The 25,492-nt window shown below is 37.2% G+C and overlaps 2 protein-coding genes across 14 annotated transcripts in view; both read left to right on the top strand.

The window, feature by feature from the left end:
- Pdp1 (PAR-domain protein 1) overlaps positions 1 to 18,752 on the top strand; it is a 55,912-nt gene extending 37,160 nt beyond the window's left edge. For 3 of the 13 annotated variants that reach the window (NM_001274618.1, NM_168236.3, NM_168237.2), the window contains 5 exons: positions 10,181 to 10,222; positions 11,987 to 12,141; positions 12,548 to 12,773; positions 13,485 to 13,726; positions 13,798 to 15,873. In NM_001274618.1, coding sequence (NP_001261547.1) covers positions 10,181 to 10,222; positions 11,987 to 12,141; positions 12,548 to 12,773; positions 13,485 to 13,726; positions 13,798 to 13,884 — 752 coding nt within the window. In that variant the 3' untranslated portion in view covers positions 13,885 to 15,873. Of the gene's footprint in view, positions 1 to 2,191; positions 2,535 to 2,922; positions 4,627 to 10,180; positions 10,223 to 11,986; positions 12,142 to 12,547; positions 12,774 to 13,469; positions 13,727 to 13,797 lie in introns of those variants that run through there. The other 10 variants (NM_168233.3, NM_168235.3, NM_168238.3 and 7 more) reach the window with 8 other exon arrangements.
- Positions 18,753 to 20,384: 1,632 nt separating this feature from the next.
- CG32369 (uncharacterized protein) overlaps positions 20,385 to 25,492 on the top strand; it is a 32,721-nt gene continuing 27,613 nt past the window's right edge. Inside the window, exon 1 of the mRNA NM_001259731.3 lies at positions 20,385 to 21,213. The gene's annotated coding sequence lies outside the window, so the exon portion shown is untranslated. The remainder of the gene's footprint in view (positions 21,214 to 25,492) is intronic.

Raw genomic sequence — 25,492 nt, 5'->3', positions numbered from 1 at the left:
AGATACTTCAACTTTTCTTGGTTGTCTTAAACATTAGTTGTATACAGTACTCTGAATAACTAAATTGTTTTGAGAACACAAAAAGCACACTTAAAGGGAGAAAAACCAAAAACAACTGATAAAGTGTATGACTAGTTCTGAGGATTTCCATTCTATATTCGCCCAGGCTGCATTAGAAAATGAGTGTTCGTTCCGTTGGGAAGTCTGGATATATATACTCTTACATACATATGTATGTATGTGCATGGTAACCCAGTGCGATATGTCTGTAGAACCTCTATCTGCATCCCGGCCACTGGGACTGATATCATCCGACGTCAGCGGCCGAGAACTTTGCGCATTGCGAGCTTGTAAAGCGCAAAAGTCAAGAAAGCTTGCCGCGCACACGTGAGCTCAGCTGAACTATATAGTATAGTTTATATGCATATAGTAATGTAGCCCGTATATACAATACTCACTGACGTCGCCGACGGTTCGAATTGAATAGGAAATGGAATTCAAAATGTAGATACATTTGCAAATGTATCTTTGCAACGAGGAATCGCCAAGTATATTGGCTCGCTGCCTACCACAAGGGTTATTTCATTATTTTCACCAATTTTCTTCGTGTTATAGATAAACAATTATATTACTTATTTTTCGACCTACGCCAAATTGCGTTGCCAGTGAATTAACTAAATTTAGTTGGTATATAGCAGAGTATTGTTTACAAAAACACCTATATCTTATCAGTTGATGACTCTCTTAGTAGCTGGCCCATAGGAATTCTCATTATGCATGGCAATTAGAACTGGAAAATTACTTTATATGCCGTTAAATTTTCCATTTAATAATCATGAAAACGATCCACATGGCTGGCATTTAGTTGGCTGGCCTAAAAGGGTTTCAATTCAACCAGTTTTGTGTGTGTGTTTTTTTTGGCACATCCTTTCACCTTTTTTGATCTACTTTGTCAATGCATTTGGCACAAATCCTTTCAAAAATCGCGGCTTAGCTGCCACCAATTTTCATGGGTTTTTCCGTTTTCCTTTTTTTTTTAACTGACCTCAGTTGGTCAACGTTGGGGAAATACATTTGGTTTGATTAGATTTCGGAATTAGGCTGATGAGATTTTTATGGCTGACGATATGGAAATGCATATGGCAAATGAGATGTGGGTGTTCTATCATCTCTCCCTCTAGATTGTTTGTTGTATTTCGCTGGGGTTGGTGCAAATTTCGCTATTGAATATACCGAAAATTACCTTTTAAGGCAGCATGTATAATAATTTGTATGAATTTCGTTTTAATGTGTGGGAAGAGTGGGGAAAGCTAAAATGGATAAATGTCAGTTGGCTCTGTGGGTGGTCACCCCTTTACCCCATGCATGGGAAATTTCCGACACCCTTGACAATACCAAATATCTACGTACTATTATAAAAATGCAATTTTGCTTTTTTTTTCCTTATTGTTGAAAAAACATTGTTCTAATTCAATTTTCACTCTCTTTTATTTACAGGTAAGCATCGAAACTCAATATTATCGACTTTTTTGTGAGTACAAGTAATTTTGTGGTTTGCTAAAACTGTTAATGGTAAGCTTTTGTCTTGTTTCATTTACTAACAATCATTATCTAAAGGGGATATTAGAATGAAGAAAAAAAAACCTTAAAACTCAAAAGTTATTTTGATCTTCTTTTCAAAAATATCCAACTCGAGCTTAGAAAATATCACTCAATTAGAAGAGCGCAAAGCTTTTTTGTGACTGACTCAAAACAAAGCTGCTGCTTTCGTGGGCAGCGGAAAATCTGCTTCCGCATGACGTCGGCATCGGCAGCGCAGCTCCCGCCAAGCGTGGCGGCAGCGACGTCGACGTCGGCGAACTTTGCCAGGCGGCACGAAAGAAAGTAAACAGGCGGAATGCGCAAAAAAATCAAGCGAATGCGGAGAAAGAGAGTGAGAGAGAGTGGGGAAGAGCAAGACGGGACGAGTGAGCTTTCAGGCTTTCGGTTTCAAGTTTGGCTTTTATTTTGTTTTTTTTTTGTTTTTTGTATTTCGCTGCTGCTTCCCTAGCTTTTCACTCTGTTTCTCTGGCTTTTTTCCCACTTCGCCGCTTCTCAGCATTTCTCTGCTGCTCTGCTCCTCTGCTTCTCTGCTCAGCAGCGAAGCTGCGTTTCATCGCATTGGCGACGCGCGCGTTCACTCGACGTTCGCAGTCCGGCGGCACCGGTTCGGTTGACGGCTCTCTACCAAAAAACCAAAAACCTAAAACAACATAAAAACCAAATCACATAAATATATAGCCAACTATCAAATTCCGAAAACTCAGAAATCCCCACTCACCACCAATACGAAAAGCCGCCGAAAAGCGAAAAAAAAGAAAAAGCCATAAAATAATACGTATACGACGCGTGTCTTCGTTTTTAGCGCGGCGCTTTCGAATTCGTGCGAACTTGTGAACTTTCGTTTCCTTCATCCAATTCCGAATTCCAATCACCCAAGCTTTTCGATTGGCAAGGATCGATCCTCTAGGAGCAGCCCCATCTTGGATTAAAATGTATTGTGCAGTGCTCGAAATTTGTTGATCTCCCGAATATAAGAAATTTGCGATCAAAAGATCGTTAAGTGAAATTCCTGAAAGGAATATACAAGTTTATGTATAACACATAGATATATCGAATATATAAAATTTTATATTTGGAATAAACCAAAGGTGTTTATAAGTTTGCAAACAAGAAATTAGTAAAATAAAATACTACAATATATTTTGTAAATTATTATGATCTTGCTTGAAGTTTAATTTAAAAGTATAAAGTTTACTTAAAATTAATTAGCTTAGAATAAATTTAAAACCAACGAATTCTAAATAAAAAAATCTGTAATCATTACGATACTCATATTTTAAGATCATAAAATTTACAAAATAAATTTAAAACAATTTGTAGTAGTTATCGAAACTGTCAACAACCAACATCAAATAAAAAAAAGGAGGAAAAAACCAAACATTCGCTGACAAACAAAAATTAATTCTGCAATAAAAATTCGCGTCGAATCACAGAAAAAAAAAGATCGACGATCAGTCTGAAAAATAGCAAAAACGCATAGCGAAAACATTTTGCTGGGTGTTTATTTTGCCTTTTTTTCTACTGCCGCTTCAAGGTCAAACTTTTCTCATTCAAAAGCGGTGGGCAGCGAGAACTGAACCCCTTAACAAACGGGCCCAGCCCCACACAGCGATAAAAAAATACAAAAAAAAAAAAAATTAAATAAAACAACACTCAGTACACGGAATAGTTGACAACGAATAATAATAGAAAAAGGCAAACAAAACAAACAATAGCAAAATTGCGAGCGCAAAAAAAGGCAAAAAAAAAAAAACAGAGCCAAAGCACTCGCCTCAAATTCTGAGTAGCAAAGTGAGCTCGCTCTCTGTTTTTGATGTTGTTGCTGCGCTGATCGCAACAGCAGCAGCAACGTGCTATAAAAGCTTTTATTCGGTTCTAAATTCCAATTTGTTGTTAATTAAGCCAACCGCCAGTGCAGTAGCAGCAGCAACATGTTTGTGCCACACATGGCCAGCTAAGTGGATACATGCAGTAAATAACATTGAATTGAGCCGGGAGTGAAACCAATTGTGATCTCAGCAATGAGAATGGACTATCAAATGCCACCGCCAGCATTGGCGCTACAGCAGCAGCAGCAACATGGCATGCAGCATCAGCAACAGCAGCTGCAACTGCTGCAGAATGTGCAACAGCAGCAGCAACAGCAACAGCAGCAGCAGCAGCAACACCAGCAGCAACAGTTGCTCGGCAACATGTCGCAGACGGCAGCCTTGCCACCGCTGAGCAGCTTGCCACTGCAAGTGGTGCACAATCTGCCGCATTTGTTGGCCGGCAACAGTGGCGGCAACACGGGCAACAATCCCAACACCAGCAACTCGAATCTCAATGTGGCGTGCAACAACAATCTGCTGCGCGGCAACATGCAACACCAGCAGCAGCAACAGCAACTTCTCAACAATCTGAGCAATGGAAACAATGTGGCAAGTGGAACGCTGCCGCCACCCACGCAACTGCTGCAACATCATCTGCAACATTTGGCGCATGTGAATGTGAATGCAGCAGCTGCTGTGGTCGCTGTGGCGGCCAACAACCTGCAACAGCAACAGCAACAGCAGCAACATGCCAGCAGCAACAACGTAACGGGCGGCAGTCCCGGCAGCAACAGCAATAATAATAACAATAACAATAACATACTCAATCACAACAATCTCAATATCATTATCAATAACCATGCCTCCCTCAACAACAACAACAACAACAGCAATAATAATAATAATAACAACAACAATCCAGCCACACCAAATGCCAATCTAGCGGCCAGCAACAATGCCACGCCCACAGTGAACACCGCCTCTGCGGTGGCGCAACAACAACAGGCGCACGAGAATAGTTTGGTCAACAGCCTGGTGGGTGTAATCAACAACAGCAACAACAACAACAACAACACCAACAACAATAATAATAATAACACAAACAGCAATAGCAACAATAATAATAACAATTCAGTTGGTGGCGATGACAACAATCGATGGACACAATTCCAGGTGCAACAATTGTGGAAGCAACACGCCAACTACTTGAACGGTATGGATCAGCATTTATTAACTAAACACAACAAATACAACGATGGAAATAATACATATATTACAGATAGCTATAATATTTATATATATAAAGCTATTTATTTATAAAACAAGCATTATTTGGGTTGGAAAAGTGGTTCTTTTTAAAATAATAATAATCTTGCTGATTAATATTATAGAGCTGCACATATAATACGACTGACTAAATACAATTGATTAGATTTGATCGATTTGAAATGAAATTGAAATGCGGTTTTCTTTCGCCACAACATGTTCTCTTGTTGGCATAACTAATTCCCTTCGAAATGCTGATTGCACTTGACCTTCGTGGGTTAAGTTTATTTCCCTGTTTCTGCCGTTGCATTTCACCAAATTGATTGTATGCCTGGCTAGTTTTTCGCACCCCAACGACAGCGCAACCCCCTTAAAAAACGACCCTGATGTAGTGTGAAAGTCAGCTTAAATCGATTGACAGAGGGGGCACATACATATGTTGCTCGTTGTGGGGTCCAATTGGGTAGCCTATGGCTTATGACGACTGACAGGCGGGGTTTTCTTCTCCTTTTTTTTTTCTTTCCAGTTTTATTTTGGGGGCTGCTGTATGGGTTCAGCTGACATTTCCGCGTGGGGTAGTTTGGCTCGAGTGCAGCAGCTCAACTTTCAAACCTTTCGGCTGGGGCACTTCGAGTCCGAGTCGCTGGCATTTCACAATCACTTTTGCTTTCGACTTTAGGCCATGCTCTCGGCAAGGGCCAAAATACGGCAACAACTTGTTGAACGCGACATTTCCAGACAACTTTCGTTTCTGACTTTTGGGTGCTTTCCATATATATTGTATATACTCGTACACTTATATTCCAGACGCTACTTTTTTTTTTGTTTTTATTATGATGTATTTAAAAGCCGACTGGCGCGGCCTTTTTGGCTCTTTTTCTTGACTCTCGGTCTCGTCGCTGGCCTTTTGTTGTTATCACCCAAAGTTGATCTGCCAAAAAATAAAGCGGCAACAAATGGGTAATTTTACTTTTACTGTTTCTGTTGCTGTTTGACATTGCGCCGCATAATTTATAGGTGTCTCAGGGTGGCCAAACAATATCAAATTCATAAGCGGCTCTTTAGCGGCTGTCGAAAAATGCGTTTTTATATTTTACATTGAAGCAACAACGCAACAACAGCAACAACAACAAGCCAGCTGCTCTGCCGGCTTAGCAACATCACCAAAAATTAACTTTCACTTTTTCGGCAGTTTTTAAATTCATTTCTTTCTTTGCCTTTTGGTAGTTTTTTGATATTTTTTTTCGTGGCCTCTGCTCGCTGTTGGCTCTTCTTGAAATAAAACAGAGAGACAGACAAACTGAAAGCCAAAAGAAAAAAAAAAAACGAGAAGAAATATGTTGAAGGGTTCCAGTTCAGCCTCTGAAGAGTGGGATATAATTTTATCTTAATCAAAATATACAATTTCGAAAGTTGCCAAAAACAATGTGCAGATAAATGGCGGGGTTTTTTTTGTGTGTTAATATTCAATCGTTATCCAAATAGTTGGGTGGGTAATTTAAGCGTGGGAAAAATAGTATACAAAGCTAAATTGCCAAAATAAAAAAATCTACATTATATCTCTATCAAAATAGTTTCCTTATTGAATTTTTGTAGTAATACACACTACTGTGTTATACAACCATTTTCTAATAATAACACATTTAATTTGAAGTTGCTTTTTGCTAAATAGTCATTTTCTGTCACCAGTTAATATCTTTCTACCTGCTCGAGTTTCTACGGTTCTATCAAAGCCACGAGCATAGCCCACCACGAACACCTCCAATTTCAATTGACTTGCCCCGTTCGGGGCGCCTCAATCTGGCCATTCATGACTTCCTTTCGTTTGGTTTATCTGCGCGGGAAGCGTTGTGGCTTCACTGCGCCCCTGAAACATGCCAAAAGGCGAAAATCGGAGAGGGGCTAATGGGGGGCCTAGAAACCCCAAGCCAAGCGACGAGGCGTCGTCACACACTCACCCAGATAGGCGGCCTGCCAAAATGCAACGTATTACAGTTATTTCAATCAAAGCGCTCGGGCTACTCGTCTTGGCCAAACGCAAGATTGTTGCCAATTTATTGTGGCTATGGCTGTGTTTGTGTTTGGCCGACACTGTGTGTGTGTGTGTGTGTTGGGTGTTGCGCAATCGCGAAGCGGTAACGGTAAAACGTGCGAATTACTGCGACGCTGCCAGGTGAGAAACTTGAATCAGTGAAAGTGGCCAAAAGAGAGGCTTTAACGTTGGCTTTTGCCTCTTGTGTACCATGCGGCGTATGAGCAATCTGTTCACACGTCGTCGTGTTAGGCAAAAAAAGCACGAGAAATGCACAAAGACCAGAAGCACTTTGATTGAATTTACTGTGGTTTGATTACGTTTCAGCCCAGCCACGCCTCCTTCGCTTACGTTTTTGTTGTACTTTTTTTTGTTTCCAGGCAGCGTGCTCTGCATATTTGAGGCAATTTTATTTGGGTTTCGATGTCTGTGATCGTTCGTGTTTCAGCCGCTTTATGGCATGAGTCTATAATTTGATAGAGCCAACACGATACGTATGATTATCGGTTTCGCTTCCTTATTTCTGCTAATTAACTGCTTCGGCTGCTGTTGCCGCGGCTTTCTTTCGAACTGAAATTGGGCTAATGGGTTGGTTGAGTGGAAAAACTGTGTATGTGGCAAATTGTGTCGCTGTCTGCGGATTTTCACTTTCGCCGCCCGAGTCTCGGGCAATTAAACTATTGCAAAATATTCCGCCAATGGTTTGTCTTTCATAATTTTCTTTATATTTCGTAATCGCAAAGAAAGCGGCCTGCCGTTAGGGAAATCGCTTTAATGGTAGACTGCTAAACTGTTTCGTTGAAAAATATGGGAAAATTAATTTGCACAATTGGAAAGATATTCAAAAAGTGGAAAGCCTTTCGCCAGTCTCTGAACGGAAGTTAGATCACATATTTTTGGGAGAATTAGTAAATTTGAGCTGTTAAAAAAGTATGGTTTGTTTGATATTTACGAGTAACGATGACTAGCAAAATATATTTTAAACGTAAAACTGGATCTCAAATATGTCAAATTAAATTTGTGTGAAAACAAAGAACAAATAGACCCTAGATAAGTTTTTGGAGATATTCTTTTTGATTTGGAGATACAAAATTTTAAATAATGTTATTACATAACAGTAAGCAGAGCATAGTTTATGTCCAATTCGCTTAGCAACAAATGGTTCGTGCTAGCAACCCGGAAATCCAAAGCCTATCACATTTTCCCACAAATAATTAATTTCACACAAAAAAGAGCGGTAGACAGTATAAAAAACAAATACACAAAAAGCGATAAAAAGGCTTAAAAAAAAGGGAATCAAAAAAAGCAATGCAAATGAGCGCAAATACGGAATGAATGCAATGCATACAAAGCCGCAGCAGCAAAAGCAACAAAAAGGCAGCAAAAGCAACTAAAAAGCAGCAGAGCAAACACACAGAGACAGCGCAACAATCGAAAGTGTTACACTTTCTGCACTTCACCAACAACAACAACAACACCAAAACTTCCCCAACAACAATGGCAACAAACCATAAAAGAAGAGTGCGATGTACATATAGTTTATAAATCGATGTAATACGACGAGGCACTCAGGCGCAACAGCAACAAAAGCAACAACTCGAACAACAACAACAACAGCAGCAGCAATAACAACACCATGAAAAACACCAACAAAAAAGCCGTCACAGTTGCGCCATCGTTGCGCATGCGCAGCGTATGACTTAAAATACAGAGAGCGGAAGAGAGATGGCTAGAGAGTGAGAGAGAGAGAGATGGCGAAAGACAGGTGAAAGGGGCGGACAGTTGTTGTTGTTTTTGTATGTACGTGTCGGTCGGCGGCTCAAAAAAGAAGAAAAATGCACAAAGTTGCATAATTTAGCAACGCATATTTATAACACTTAATAATTATCAAATGGCATCGATTTTATTGTTATTTGTATGATAATGCAGGCAATCTAAAACTTTCGCGTGGAATTAATTAATTTTTTAAAATATTCCGCAATATCGTCACAGCATCGTCTTCGATTTAATTCTTCCCGCAGAAGTTGAATCGATTTGCGTATTCGTATTTTAAACTGGTTTTTTATGCCTGCTTTTTTTTGGGGATAGTTTATTGGGAGCTGGAGACTCGTTTTTCCAGCACTCTCACTTTCATTTCGCTTGTCGAGGGGGCGAGGGGAAATTGAGTTTTCGGGCAGTTGAGACGGATGTGTATGGGAATCGAAATTTTAATTGGATTAATGGATACTTTGATTAGCTTCAAAAGGTGGAAAATGTTCACGATAAAACAAGACGTTATAGGATGAATAATATTGACTTAAAAATAATCATTTCAACTTTTTTGTTCAAACTATAAGCTCAGTATTCTATAATCACTTAATTCCACCATATTTTTTCATTAAATTAATGCTGTTAAGTGTCATCAAGCTGCACACTTCCTTCCACTTGATCACCACTTCCTTGACGACTTGCACTTGATCAAAATCACAGTCACTAAAACCGCCAAGCAACCGAAATTAACGCTGTTTCATACTAAAGCCCCCCAAAAAAAAACGAAACAAAAAGTGAAAGTTTAGTTCCCGAAAAAAAGTAACAAAAAAAAAATTTATACATATCTGAAAAACCCACCAACGGACCATGGTCCACTAAAAATTGTGGCCAACCATTAACACAACAAAGACCACAGCGGCAACAATTTACAGAAAAATAATATGCCAGTAATAAGCATAATATTGTTATTAGGTCCATAAAAAACTTTGACCAAAAAAAGAGAACTGGAAGTGTGTGATCGCGTTTCACCGGAGAAACAATAAATTTGTTGTCGTAGGCCCGAAAATGGAGAACTCTCTCTCTATCTCTACCTCTCTACCTTTCTAATGAAAGTGAAATACAAACTAAAATGGCACGAAAATTATGCAAATTATTTTAATTACCAAAAATGAGAAATTTCGTTGGTCGAGCCAACCAAAAATGGTAAAATGAAATAAAATAAAAGGTGCGAGGGCTCCCAGAGAGATGACACAGAAAAAAAATCGCTGACCCACTTAAAATGGCAAGAGAAACTGAAACCGAAACCGAAACTGAAACAGAAACAAGAGAAGATTAAGTTGAATTCCTGTTTTTGGGCTCGCTTCTAAAAATAAACCGAAAGACAAGATTCCTGCTGTTCAGTACAACAAATCAACAATGTTGATGACAGTGAAAGTGAACCGAAAAAAGTTATAAATTCGTTTCGAAGACAATGAAATAAAAGTAAAAGTACCTTTTGCAAGGAATCGGATTTACATCCTTCTTGTTGTTTATCGCAAATTTAAATTTATAACGAAATATGCTACATCACATTTGCACGCGCTTTTTTGTTATTTGTGCCATTAGTTTTGTGTCTTTTCTGTATTTGTTTTTGCTGCTTTTATTGTTTTTTCTTTTGTGAAAGAATCAATATTGTATTTCTTTTCTACTATCTTTCTTTTCCGTTTCTTCTGTTTTACAGGCAGGAAATCTCCGTTTTTGGGTTTCATTTGCAAATCAAACGGTAATTTGGTTTTTGTCTTTTTTGTTTATAGTTTGTTTAATCTTTATAATACTTTTGTATCTTGGACATTTTGGTTTTGTTTTGTTGTTTATATATGTTTGTTTAATTGCCATGCGAAAGTTTGTTCCTACTGTTTTTTTGAATGAGTTTTGTGCGCTTATTGTGTTTAATTTTTGATTGAGAATTTGTATTGTTTATTGCGGCGAATGATCTGTTTTTCTTTTGGGTTTCAATTTAAAATTAAAAAGTTTTGCCTACGTTTTGCAAAATGGAAAAAAAAATGTTTTAAAAGTTTTCACATATATAGTCTTAATTGCTTAAGAAAGCTGGTGAAATTTACATTATGTTAATATCAAATCATTAAGCTTTACTTATAAATATATATATTTTTGTTTAGCTTCCTACAAAAATTCGTAGATGGAATGTTAGTTTTTAAAGCTCTATAAACATAGCTCATAAATATTTTTTATATCACCAATTGTATTTACTTTAATGATTGGTTTTTACCTTATGTTAACAATTTCGCATTTACCCAACGTGTTTTGTGTTCATCAATTACGGCTTTACATTATTTTTATTGTTTTCGATTTGTAAAAAACTATTGTAAGACATAATTCAATTATCTAAAATGCATTTACAAATCATTGGTTTCGTGTTTAAATCTTTTTTCGAAAAATTGGATGCCACAAAACAACAATATCCAATTAAAGAGGAAAAGATGATCATAAATACGTTACCCATACGCCCCGTGGGCCAATGCATATTTGGCTTGATTTGCAAGTCCCCATTTTCACCAAACAGCCGATATTACTTCACAGACACTTGAGCATTTCACTTACGCTTTGGTGAGCACATCGGAAAAGAAAAGATATTACTTCATGGCACAGACCAGAAATGTGTGTGTGTTTGGCGCCGAAGAAGTCGAGGAAAGAAAGAGGCAGCAAGCCAAGCCGCAAAATGGCATAAAATTTCGCAATAGTCCGTAATGCAAAAAGCGGCAGTAGCAACAACTGTAAAATCAAAAAAAAAAAAAAGAAAAAAAATAAGGAAAAAAATCAAGAAAAAAGCATTGGCAAATGAAAGTGAGAGTGAATAAGAAAGCGGAAACTATTGCGAGCCGAAGAAACCAAAGACGGCAACTGGTTTCTTTTACTGTCTGTGGCCAGCAAACGGGTTTCGTGAAAGAAATCACAGCAAAGAAGCGAGGAGCAGAGAAAGATCATGCTCAGCTGCGCATGCGCAGCTTCGAAAATAAAAAATCACTCACTCAACTTTGCTACAATATGGCTAAGAGCTTTTTTAACCATCTTTGAGTGTTTTAAGTTTATTTAACATTTTTTTTTTTCTCAGCTGGAAGCGATAAAAATCAGTTTGAAAGCTGTGTAGTAAAAATTTCACTTTCGCTTTTCGTATGCTGTCTGTCCGCTGCTTCCTCTTGCCGTTGTTTGCTTTGTGTCTGTGTGTGTGCGTGTGTGAGTGATTTGTTTGTTTGTTGGTTTTGTGTCTTTGCTTCGTTTTGTTTGGCTGTAACCCGTTTTTATGGCCAAAAGCTGCATGCGGAAATTCGCGGAAATTGTTTCAGCTCTACGTGTAGTTCCCATGCTATTCCCGAAGAATTCGAATGGTTTATATAATAGAGAAATATATAGTACTTGACCCATTTCCAAGTATGGGGATAAGATATCAAGCCCTTAACATGCCACATTTATAACACACTATCTAATCAGCTATGGCCCTGACTAATTGTCCAACATTCTGTTGCAGGCAAATCCACATCGAATAGCAAAGAGATCATCTGCCCAGATGACAAATACAAGGAGGAGGGCGACATCTGGAATGTTGAGGCGCAAACAGCGTTTCTCGGCCCAAATCTGTGGGACAAGACCCTGCCCTATGATGCCGACCTCAAGGTAACACAAGTTAGTATCATATCTATCATCGCTGCGTAGTGGCTGCGTCTTTTTATACAATGTTCCAAAGGTCAAAATAACACACAAAGCTCAAAATTTTACACGACAAGGCTGATTTCACTAGTTCATTAGAAATCCGTTTAATAGATGTGTGAATTGTCCTATTGACGAATTCAGTCAAAAACTTATGCACTTAGTGAAAACAGCCTAAAAAAAACACACACAAACCACAAGTACAGTCATGACAAAACATACACGGTGAAACAGTTAACTTGAATGTTATCGATTGCTTACTTAGTGCGAGAATTGTATTCTCATCATCAGAGCTCAGATCGTGTGACTAACCTCAAGGAAATATTTGCTCCTTACATTGGTGTCCAGTTGCTCATTGCCTATTTCGCATTCAACCTTTTAGTATGCCGACCTAGACGAATTCCTGTCGGAGAACAACATACCTGATGGCCTGCCCGGCACGCATCTGGGCCACTCCAGTGGCCTGGGCCACCGGTCCGATTCCCTGGGTCACGCAGCGGGTCTGTCTCTTGGTCTTGGCCACATAACCACAAAGCGAGAGCGGTCGCCCTCGCCATCCGACTGCATCAGTCCGGACACGCTAAATCCGCCATCGCCGGCCGAGTCAAGTGAGTATAGCTAGCTATCGCGCTATCGATGCATCGATAAAAAGTCAATTGAGATCGTAAAACAAACCATGATCACATGTAATGTCTATTGAGATCGTTAGTCAAAGTCTCGAGCTGTCGAGAACAATCGATTTCCAAAATCGATATCGAAATGATCAGTAAACTTACTATGTTACTTTTTTAAAGCTGAAGTACTTGTAATAATAAATACAAATATACGTTTGTAATATATTGATACAACTTAAAGCTACATTAATCACAATCATTTTAAAGTATCGAAGCAGATGATAACATTTCGTTATCAAACAATTATCAGGTGCTTTATCAAATCAATAATGAACACAAGTATACCATCTAAACTTTATTGACTTTTGTAAATTAAATTATTTGAACACAAATGGAATGGACATTGCTTCTAACTTAAATTATAACTGAATTATATAAATTAATTTAAGTTACCCACAAATGTCTTATCAAATGCTAAATGTTAAAGAGACACCAACCGAAGGCCCGCAAGGCTTTCACTCAATGATTCCCATTCCAATTTGTGCAAATCCTTAAATTTCAATTCAATTCGAATTTCATTTAATGCTCAATGAGTTAACATCAATTTGTTGGATTTTCGTATAGCGGTTTTTTTGATTTTACGATGTCAATTTAGCACGAAACAGTCTGTGAGCCATTGTTAACATTTAGTATTTGATATTCCAGCATTTTCGTTCGCCTCCTCGGGCCGTGACTTTGATCCGCGAACCAGAGCCTTCTCCGACGAGGAGCTCAAGCCGCAGCCGATGATCAAAAAGTCACGCAAGCAATTCGTTCCAGATGAGCTCAAGGACGACAAGTACTGGGCACGTCGCCGGAAGAACAACATTGCCGCCAAGCGATCCCGCGATGCCCGGCGCCAGAAGGAGAACCAGATTGCGATGCGGGCACGCTACTTGGAGAAGGAAGTGAGTCCTTTTGCTCAAAGCCCACCAAAATTAATCCCTATATAAAATTAATCCAAATTTATTCCGCTCAGAATGCAACATTACATCAGGAGGTGGAGCAGTTGAAACAGGAGAACATGGACTTGCGTGCACGTCTATCGAAATTCCAAGATGTGTAATGATAAATACAATTTTGTGACTTGGCCTGAGGACACCACAACAATTAAATAATAATAACTATTGATAAAATAACAATAATCATAACTATGATAAAACTACTAATAATGTTTAGTACAGCAGACATGAAACCTACACTATAAAGTACATATTGTATCTAAATATGTATATGCAAAAGTATAATTAGTAAGCAAACACACACCCACACAAACACAAGAAACCCCTCACGGCGTCGTGCTCCGCTTTAATATTTATTTTATGCTAAAAACTAAAAGCAAATTAACTAAACACCGAGGAGGAGAAACCGACCGAATGGAAACTAAAAACATTTTTTAGAGTAGCCAAAAAAAAAGAAAGTCTCACGAGAGCAGAGCGTTGAAAAGCTCTGCAGCCGAAGCTTTTTGCCTTTAACGTAGCATACTTCCGAGCGCAATGGGAATCCTAAAAAAAAAACACAGACGTAGAATTGTTATCTTTTAAATTGTTTAATAGTTGTCTAGCCTAGTTTTACGCAAAAAAAAAAACACTTCTCTTCTTCGACTTCTTTTGCTATTGTTTTCACCCTTCTACTTTAGTTTTTATTATTCTTTGTAATTAGCTGTTTGATTAAGTTTTTCTTTAGCTTATAGTGAACGGAAATCCACATGCACACAACAAATCATATTGTAAATAATTTCGTTGCCTTTTTTCAAATTAACTCGAGAGAGGAATTACCATAAAATGCAAAAGAAAACATGTATAAAAAATTGCAAAATGAAAACCCACAAAAAAAAAAGAGAAAATTAAAGGAACGCTAAGAGAAAACCATTTAGAGATGAGCAAAGAACTTCCCTCCTCAGTTGCCGGGCACTTGGCAGCTGTTTAGTTTAAGTGAGCTATGATTTTTATAAAAACCTAATGAAAAAAATATCAGAAAACCCCAAAAAAATTAAAAACGGACGGACAGAGACAGACGGTGGACAGACAGAAATGAAAAACTAGAAGTGAAATAGTTTTCGTTGTTGATTTCTTGATACTAAAATAACCAACCCAAAACTAACCCAGACATAGTCAGCTGGCTAAAGCGAGAGAACGAGTTTTCTCACTTCCTACTAAGAACTACATACACACAGACCATCTGCGAAAAACCCCTTCATACCATGCTAACACTCTACAAATTTTCACATTTTTCCTTTTAGTTGTAAACATTTTATTCGTTTAACTTTTATTACAAGAAAAAACTATTTCTTTTGGTGTGATTTGCAAGATCTTAAACAAACAATTTAAAAACAAAACATTTTTACATAATACCATACAATTATGTTACTTTAAACAACAACTATTTTCGTTAGTTAAGTTTATTAATTATTATTATTTGTTATACATTTGAGTTACATTTACCTGCATACAATTATATAGAAATTTAAGAAAATATATGAAACCGGAAAAAAAACTTACCGACCGAGAGCAAAATTTATATTTTATATTCAGCAAACAATATGGAAGCTATAAACAAAAGCGTAGAGAGATAAATAAGTCCATTAAGCACTCTTTCTAAACAAATTTCAATAAGTTATAGAATAAATCTATGGAAAAATGTGCAAAACCAACAAAAAAACTCAAAGAAGAACGACAAAAGTAAAGATCGATAAAGGAGAATGAGCGTAACGAAAAAGTGAGAAAGCAAAAAACGATTTGTGTGTAATAATAAAAGTCTAAGCGTTGCTTTTAACTATTGAAAACTCGTTTATTTTCTATCTATCCACCCACAACACCACCCCACAGATGCCCCCATCCCCTCGCCGCATAGCTCATTGTAGTAAATATATAATGAAAACCATACATGGATCTCAAGACAGAGTTAAAGAAATAAACCTAAAGCCGTAACCGAAATCGAAACTAACCCTAACGATAGACGCAAGAACTACAAAGATTATATAGTAATCAGTAATATAGCAATATAGATATTTAGCCAAACCCCTGTTTTTTTTATGTTTATTAAAAAGAATCCCAAAAAAAAAATCGAAAATCTAACCCTGAAGCCTTTTGCACTGCTATGAGACCACCTAGAGAAAACAACCACAAAATAACGTTAAAAATTAATAAAGAATCCCACAATTAACCCAATGAAAACAAAAAAAAAAAAACATATGAAAAAAGTTGGGTGTCATTTTGCAAAATGAAAATTGTTGAGCTTCGGTTGTTGAATGAATTCACACATATACGATAAACTTAACACCTATGGATAACTCAAATAGCGGACTATACGACTAAGCAGATTCAAGCAATTGCTACATATTTGTACAACAAACCAGAAGTAAAACAAAAATCATGTTATATTTATATAAAAATATTTATACTTAAGTAATATAAATTGCGCGTAGAGGTGAAAAACTAATTCATTTGCCTGGCCATCAATTGAACGAGCAGTAGACCTCCCCTTACACAACTTTGGTTAAGCGTAGTTTTGTATATTTTTAACAACTATTGTTTTCCGTAGTTTGTAGTTGAATTTTTGTAGACAATTTTTTGGTTTATGTAGAGAATTGTTGAATAAAGAAAAAAAAAACAAAATAAAATAAAAACTCTTAACCGAACTAAGATATTTGAAAATTAGTTTGGCTGACACACACAGACATACCCACAAACACACTCACGCATTCGAAAAGGGGAGGATGCGAATTCTGTAGTCTACTTTCGGGCGTGGAATTCGCCAGGCCAAAAGAAAGCAAACTTTTCAAGGGCAAATAGTATTTGTTGAAAGTTTAGGCAACAAGTTTGTGTAGACATTTTCATTTGAATATTTTCTCTTCAGTTTGAGTAAAAAGAAAACCCAGATTTTCGAATAAGAATGTTCCGTAACAAAATGTAGACTTTGTAGCAACAACAAAAGACGATAAAACTGAAAAGTATGAAACGTTTAATTATAAAAATTGAAAAACTAACGAAATTATGTTAAATATACAATAAGCATTAATATATATATATTTATTATATACAACAAAGAATTAGTTAAATGAATTACGCATGCTGCAAGGAAAAATAAACAAACAAGCGAATAACTTTTGTAGATAAATTCGTAGTTGATGATTTTTATATCTATCTTATACAGATATTAGTTGTATGCATATAGTACACTCAACTACATAGCAAACGGGCAAGGAATGGCGATCGTTAGGCAGGGTTAAAAATAGTAACTAAAGACACAAATTGTTGCAGTGCAAAGCAGAAAACAAACAAAAACGAGAAATTAGCAAAGCGATAACTTAAGTAAGTAAGTAACGGGCAAGAGCTGAGTGTTTTTAGTGAGTAAGAGTTTAAAAAAAAAATGGGAACGTAGCGGAAACGGAAGTGGCGGCGCGAATCGAATGGCAATGCGAAACATATTAAATGCTAATATATACATAATATTATACACATATACATAACTTATATACATATATATACATAAAAATATATTCTTACATATTATTAAAGACGAAAATGTTGTTGAATTTTAAAATCAATAAAAAGCCCCCGAAAAAATCCACAAATAAAAATATTTAAATGTAGTAAGATAAAAACGATGAAACAAAACAAAAAAAAATAAAAATTGTTAGTTGTTGCAAAAAATCAAGCTAAATTAATTAAATAAAACCAAAAACTAAAAAAAGACCTTAACGCGTTTTAGAGCCTTTACTTATATTTTGAGAATTTTGCAAAATGAAACGAAATGCAAATAATTTTATATGTGAAAAGCGTAAAAAGCTGAAGGTAAATTCATAAATAACACAAGGCTACCATAGCTTAAGTTGAGGCGTAAACGAAAGCTAGATCAAAGCATAACTTAAAGCCTAAGAAAAGGCAAGATAACTTCATTTGGTACTCAAAACACTTAGTAAAAGATCAGCTTAAGGCATTAGAGCAATGCTAAAAAGAAATCCACAAGAAACTCAGCCTAATTGTTGTTGGCAGCATGCAAAACACAAAAAATGAATACGAATGAAAACCAAATTTAAGCTAAAACGTAAAGATGAAAGCCTAAGCAAGGACACTAACATGTACCTAGATATATATACAAAACCAAAATAAATCTAAAAAAAAAAAAACAAAAGAGAAAACCTAAAGAAACTCCAACAGAAGTGCTCGAGATGCTGCAGATTAGCTATAATTTACTACCTAATGTCAAGTCATTTGTTAATTATTTTACACTCAACTTAATTCATATTGAGTTCCATAACATTCTGTATAAGTTTTTGTAGATTTTGTTAACCGAATGAGAAAGTTATGCTTCTGTTATGGTCTTTAATTTCGTAATAGAAACTGAATTTAATTAGTAGGAACTTCAAGAGATAAGAAGTGAGATTAAGGCAAGGCGAATAATTATGTTTTACGAAAACTGCAAGAAAGAACAAACAATAAAGGTTTAGATACAAATTTTGAAACGATAAATGCAAAAAAAAAAATGATAAAAACTGTTTCATTTTTCTGTGGATTTTGTGGTATACCATTAGGCGAGTTTTTTCCTCTGAACGAATAGCCAACTTCGGGGCAGCATTGTCAAAACAGAGTGGTTGGCCTTCAAAGCAGCTGGAATACACAGTTTTGAGTAACTGGAGGTCAAGTTGATTGCATAATTGGTGAGTGGAGAGAGGATCTGAAAATGGTAACTGGATATGAGATAAGCTGTTAAAACTGTTGGGTGCAGTTGACATGTCGCTAAATAAAGCTGCCGGAAACTCAAGAACTGAAATGACGAACTTCAAGTTCGGATAAAATGCGCATTCTAAAACAATGTATACCATTCAACATTTAATCTGTGGAAAAACTTCCATGGATTCCAATCATAAGACAAATTCTCACTTCCACTTGGCAACAAACGAAACTCGCCCGACTTCAATTAACATTCACTAAAACAACGAAAAAAAATAAATAATTTGTTTGTCAGCTTCACACACCTATTTCAAATTCAGCTGAACCAAAGCCCAAATCGGTGATATACACTATTATGCAAAAAACATAATAAAGCAAAAAAAAAAAACTGAAACTAATTTCCTCATATATTGCTTACAAAATAAACATTTCAAACATGAAACTCGCAGCTAATTTCCGTTGATGAACAACAAAAGCAGCGCCAACTATTTGAGAAATGGGAGCTGTATAACCGGTACACAGTCAAAATTTAATTATATAATTGTACATGGTATTAAAATATATGGTACTACTAAAATAACGTTAATTGCTAAACAATTAAAGATTATTGAGATTCTACAACTCAGAAATTTGAAAATATATATTAGAATAAATTTTGTTAATTTTAATATGTTTTAATCTGTAAACTTTCAAGCTTTGTTTTTTTTTTGAATGCAGGCTTAAACCAGACCCAGACCTGAGGCAAAGCAATTCGATTACTTCCCTATGGGGAAATGTTGCAATAAATGCGAGCAATGCTCAAACATAAGCGGACTCCACTCGCCCGCCCCGCATATTTTTATACTGTCCAAGACTTACGAAAGCGAAAAATGAGTTAACAACAACGGCCACTCAAAATGTTAATGGAAACGCAGCAGCAGCAGCAGCAGCAGCAGCATGAAAACTGGTAGTATGCAGGCAACCGCTAACAGACAACGTTGAACTTGAGCTTGAAATACAAGCCAAGCGGAGCCAAAAGAGAAAGACGGGAAGTAGGGGGAGGGGAAGCGATACGCGGTTGTTATAAGCCAAGTTTGTCGACAACTGCATTTGTTGATCAACCCAAATGAGGTCAACGCGTCGTATACGTAATTTGCGTTAAATGACAAAACAATATGTAATAGCCACACAACACTTACGAAACGCAGATATTCGATATTACAGACGAACTTTAACAACTCTGAGCTCTATCGGGATAGGAAATCTATAGCTTCAAAACCTGTTTAAGGATTATAAAATTAATACATCTTGTAATGACATGTCTGAGAATTAATCAACTTATATTTTCACAGTTTAATCTATTGTGTATTTTGTTATACAAATTTCGTTATTAATTTTATAAGTTATTTGAGTAAGCTTTTATTCTATTTTACATAATCTAAAAACTATATTTGCGTATTAAACAAAATTACAAAATTTTATATATGTAATTTAGTTTAAGTAACAGAAAATCGACCGTATCTGTTGTGATTATTGATGTTTGCTTGGTGTTTATATGGCTGTAGTCTGTTGAGTGGCGCCGGAAATGCGCATCATACGATAAATGACGCCCACTGGCAAACTAGCACCCCCAACACCACCCACTATCCCCCAACCCAATAGTTTTGCAAATCACCCACCGCAGCCCCCGCTGCCCCATCATTTTTCTTGGCGTCGCCTGTTGTGACAGTTGACGGTTTGCCGGCAAAAATTAAAAAAAAAAATAAAATGCCAGAGAGAGAAGTGCTAAACAAAGAGAGCTCAAGGCACAGACATCGATGACGCAACAGACACATCCACGGAGGCGTAAGAGAGTCGACCCCAAAAGAGAGCGCCAATTTTTCGCTCCAAGCCAACGACTGACTTTTCACAGCAGTCATTCGCTGTTGAACAGCGGCCGTGGCAAGTTCAGACAGCAGGGAGAGTTTGAAAAAAAAAACCAGGCCGTAATACAAATACAAAAAGCAAAATAATAAAAATTATACAAAAAAAAAGTATGAATAATAAAAAAGGCAAATAAAAAAGCAACAAAGTGGAGCGCACCCCATAAGCAAATCATCGCCGAGCCACTCGAACACGTTGCCGCCGTTGCTGCTGTTGTCGCTATTTCTTTCGCCCAGTGCGTTCGCTCTCTCTCTTTCTGTCTCGTCGCGTAACGTAAGCGTATTACAAAACAAACGCCAACGTAATCAAAGAAATAAATAAAATAAAATAAAGGTGCTCGCTCGCGTGTTTCTCGGTGTGAATAAATGAAATAAATAAATTAGTCACAAAATATAAAAAGGGGGTCCAAGTGCAGCCCCCCCCAAATTGCCGCACACCCTTTACGAGAAAGAAAGAAAAAAAGTTAACCCGTGTGTGCGGCGGGGTTACGTAAAGCCGACGGACAAGCGCCGTTCCAAGTTCTTACAAAACAAAAAAAAAAATATATATAAATATCAAACAACACATAACACGAGTGAATAGATTCCCCAATTCGATTTTTTCGCACGCGTGTGGCTATAAATTTTTGGCAAACAAAAATATATACAACTAAATACAACAACAAAATTTTAAATAAATTGCAAGAAGAAGAGGGAGAATTTCGTGTGTTAGTGTGTGTGTCTGTGTGTGATTCTTGAGCAACAGTACACGCCGCACCCCCCGCGAAAAACCTACCCTTTTTTGGGGAAAAACAAGGAGGCGCGGTTCAACAGCGACAGGTAATTCCATTTCTGCGCTCTCTTTGCCACTCTTTCGGGTTCTCTTTGTGTGTGTTACGACATCAAACCACATGCTATGCCTCTGTTTTCAATGTGAATGAACGCTCGACAAAGTTGCGTTTTCAAAGATTGGCACATTCAAGTCTCTCTCTTAGTTTTTCGCTCTTTGTCGGGGAAAACAGTTTTTCATTTGCTATCTGCAATGATTGTGAAAACAAAAAGTGCACTGCTTGAGTCTAGCGGAGGGAAAACTGCAGGGGCGGCTCTTACGTGTTGCCATATTTTTAAAGGCATTACTAAGCGTTTTTTCCGCGCTGCTTTGTTGACGTTCTGTGGCCAATTGAATTCGGCCTGCACTTGATAATCATTTATATTTAATGTGTGATAAAACTTCCGTGGAAAAATATATATCTTAACGATTTCGCGATAAATTAGCTCAGATAAGCAAAAAACAAATGGTGGAAAGAACGATTTGGGAATTTTAAAAGAAGTAAAATTAAGAAAATAAACAATTCAACCTCGTTAAATTATAGTTGACACAAATTTTATATACAAAGTTAAAGTATATAAAATATAACTGGTAAAAAAAAACGTCAGTTTTTTTCATTTTCATTTCATTCATTTTCCTTGAATCTGTCGCGTTGTCATCGCTTTCGTAATTCTCTGGTTAACAGTTTCCAATCCCCGATAATCTACTAAAGATTCGCCAATTTGTCGGGGTCACCACCCAATATTCGTCAGCTACCAAAGCGAGAAACTGGGCTCCTTCCCTCTCCCCCCCTCGACCGCATATGCCCCTCTCACTCGGTTGACGTTTAGCGTTACGACACGCAATGTACTACGAGTATTATGCGACGTTTGCTGCCAATGAACAAGCCGCAACAACACAGTTCGCCCACTTGGCCCAAAACGAAAAACGCCAAAGGGGTTGGGGAAATGCTGAAAAAATATGGTTAGCTCGAAAAGAGGAAAAACCTATTTGCATACGTCATCGGGCGAAAAAGGTTCGTCATGACTCAGAGTCGAATATCGAGGAAGCCAGACTTCAAACAGCTGGATCGTTGTTATATAAACCAAGTCAAACACTACACCGAACTTATGTAAGGCCCAAAGGGACCGGGCCAATTAGTCACAGCGAATGTGGGGGTTCTTGTGTAATCGGTGTGAAATCAAAACCGAAAACCTGAAAAATCACAAACTATGTAGAAATTTTTGGTTGCTAATTGGCTTGCCTCAATAAATTCTTCAGCCCAGTTTCTTTTGTAGTTATTTTGAGCTATTTATATCAGCGTTTATCGCCGTCGTCATTGTCGTCCATTCGAATACAATGTCATAAAACGTGTGAGCCAAGCAAAAAACGGCAAGACAAATGAGAAACCAATAAAACAAATATCAAAGAAGAAATCAAAATGTACAAAACCAAATAAACGCCAACATTAAGGCAATGAAAATGTATGCGATTTCATAATTACGTCGAAAACTACCATCGGAGCATAATCACTTGGTTATGCAATTTATTGGCTTATGTGGCGTGATTACTTGGCGATTAAAGAACTCTATCAGAAGTTCTTGGGATTTTAGGAAATTGGTGAAAGACTTAAACAACTTTGTAGGAATTTCCACACCTGAGCTGTTGCTCATATCGTATTTGGGTACATGAATGTTCATGAAGATGAATCATTTGTTGACTCATTTTCATAAGATAGCAATTTCATAGTTGATACAGAACAACTGTCGTTTTCAATCAGTTCTTTACAAGCAAGCAAATAGTAATTATTTCAACAATCGCTCAATGAGTTTATCACATTTAGTGCTGTAAGTTCCTTTATCGACTTCAATCACTGCGCGCCTACAATCACTTATCGGACTTAAGGCAAACAATGCCTGAATTCAGTTGACTTAGAATACTGACAAACGCCGTTGTAAATGTAGCTATATACACATATTATATGTCAACGCTGCCATTTTGTCTGAGTGACGACGGACAACGGTTGTTTGTATCTACGATTGACATTGCATAATATTGTGAAAAATAAAGCAATCTACGCTATAAGCTATTGCCCTGAGGGCGTGTTCAGGTAGCCGGGCTTCACATATTTGTTATTCACTTAGGAACAATTTATCGGATACGGATTATGCAATAGGACTTTACGTACACGGAACTGCAACCACGATTGCACCAGGATGCACGTGCAGTTATATGAGGCGTATACATAATTTTTACTTACGCAAAGCCGAGCGGCAACAGGAACAATTAGAATCGAGTGCCTTCTGGCTTGTTTACCAACTTTTCCCTTGTCCAATACAATGTTTCACAATGCCAGCTGATATGAAAGTTGGAGCTCCCTATCTCAATCTCGTTCGTTACCTCTCTATTTATATATACTGCTTATATGGTTTCGTTTCCGAGGCGGAGATTGCGCTGTTTTGCTTAAAATGATCAGAAAGTGAGTTCTCTCGAGTGCTACAATATCGATATCAGTAAATTGCTTTCGAAAGGGAAATTTCTGCAGGGCGAATTCGTGAATTTCAAGTACAATATACAGGGAACTTAAATGTGAGTGAGGACTTAAGGTCACGTCGTGATCAGCTCCAACTGACTGAAACATTAAGTAGATATTATCCAATTAATTTCTATATTTTTGAGTTTCATGCTGACGATTTATTGACCCTCATAATAATCCCACTTTATTTCAAATTTTCTATCTCTTATCTTCTATTGCCAGTAACTCGTTCGTTTGAAAGTGTATTATCTGTCTAATCTAACCAAAAAAAAAAAAAAAGAAATAATACCTACCCAGATCTTATGTAACCTGCAGCCGAAATTCTATTCCGAATATAACATGCGTGTTTAATTTTCATTATATTTTTTGGGTCGCCAACTCGATCAGAAAGTCTCATGTAGATCGTATATCTGCGGACATATAAACACACCCTTGATAAATTCATTTTCTTGGCTAACTACCAACTTATAAGATATTTCAGCATTACTTAACAACGAGATTTATGCAAAAGCAGAAATCGCCTGATATAAAAATGATTTTGCCCGTGTTTCTGTGTGCGTTTTAATATCGCTGCCAATGAAGAAAAACTAAAAATTTCATTTTCACGCAGCTTTGTAGTTTCATTTTATTTTGGCACACTTTTGATTGCCTTTGCAAATGTAAACAAATTATGAGCCAAAAAAAAGAACAAAAAAGCAAGAGAAGGAAGAGCGATCTTGATGCCGGGCGGACGACAAACCAAAAAATTGTTTACATAACAAAACCAGAATGCGAAGGCAAACCGAACTTTGCAGGTGTGTGAGAGTGCGCTGTATCTGTATCCGTGTGTTATGCCGGCATTGTTTATCTTAAAGATACAATACGAACGACGTCAAAAGCAAAACGTGCGCACAATCAAAAATAAAATAAAACCGTAACAAGCCAAAAACCAGACAAAAACAAAAACAGATTCTCTTTAATGAGCTACTCTCTATTCGTATCTCACAAATACACGCTGAAATGGTTCTCGTAAAGAGAACGTAAGAGAGAACGGCTAAGAGAAGGTAGACGTGCGCAAGTATTGGTATAAAAAGTATCTGTGTGCCGATGATTTTGATTTCGTTACTTTAGCCAGCGTCCGCGTCAGTTCGCTCTATGTGATTCAGTGTTAATTTTCATAATATTATGTAATAGCATGTGCCGCCGCCTGGTTGCGATTCTATTCTATGCCCTACCTTGCGGCGATTTAATGGATTTAGTTTGGCTTTCTACGGCTTCCAGGGGGCACTTTGCGAAAGTTCATTGAACTCGACAGTTTATATAAGAACTGTGCCTTAATAATTAGCTCTGTGCTAAGGTGCTGAACGTCACGTCATCGCTTTTTGGGCCTGGTGATGTGGGAAATGCATTTCGAGTGCGTGATATCTGTGGCGTTCTCCAGTGGTTAAGTAATAGATACTGTAGTTCTTCTTCCTCTTCTTCCTGGGCCACCCAGTAATCCAAGAGCGCGAGAGAGAGGGTTCTCTCTTTGATTTGATTGTGTGTGTCTGTGTGTGTGTGTGTGTGGGCTGGGAATTATAAAACAGAATCAAAAGCTGCCTCTGAGAATCAGTCATTTCATTTCTTTGGCTGCTATTTATTCTTTTTTTTTTCGAGCGTTACGTAAAACCCCTATCTTCTTCTTGTTCCGCTTACTTCACATTCTCTCTTTATCTCTCTCACATACATATATATGCACATATATTTCTCCCGGAATCGAAATCAAAATCCAACTCATATTCTCTTTGTTCTCTGTG

This window comes from Drosophila melanogaster, chromosome 3L (assembly GCF_000001215.4).
Source record: "Drosophila melanogaster chromosome 3L".
Lineage (NCBI taxonomy): Eukaryota > Metazoa > Arthropoda > Insecta > Diptera > Drosophilidae > Drosophila > Drosophila melanogaster.
The sequence above is the reverse complement of the archived record's forward strand: the minus strand, read 5'-3'. Positions and strand labels throughout refer to the sequence as shown.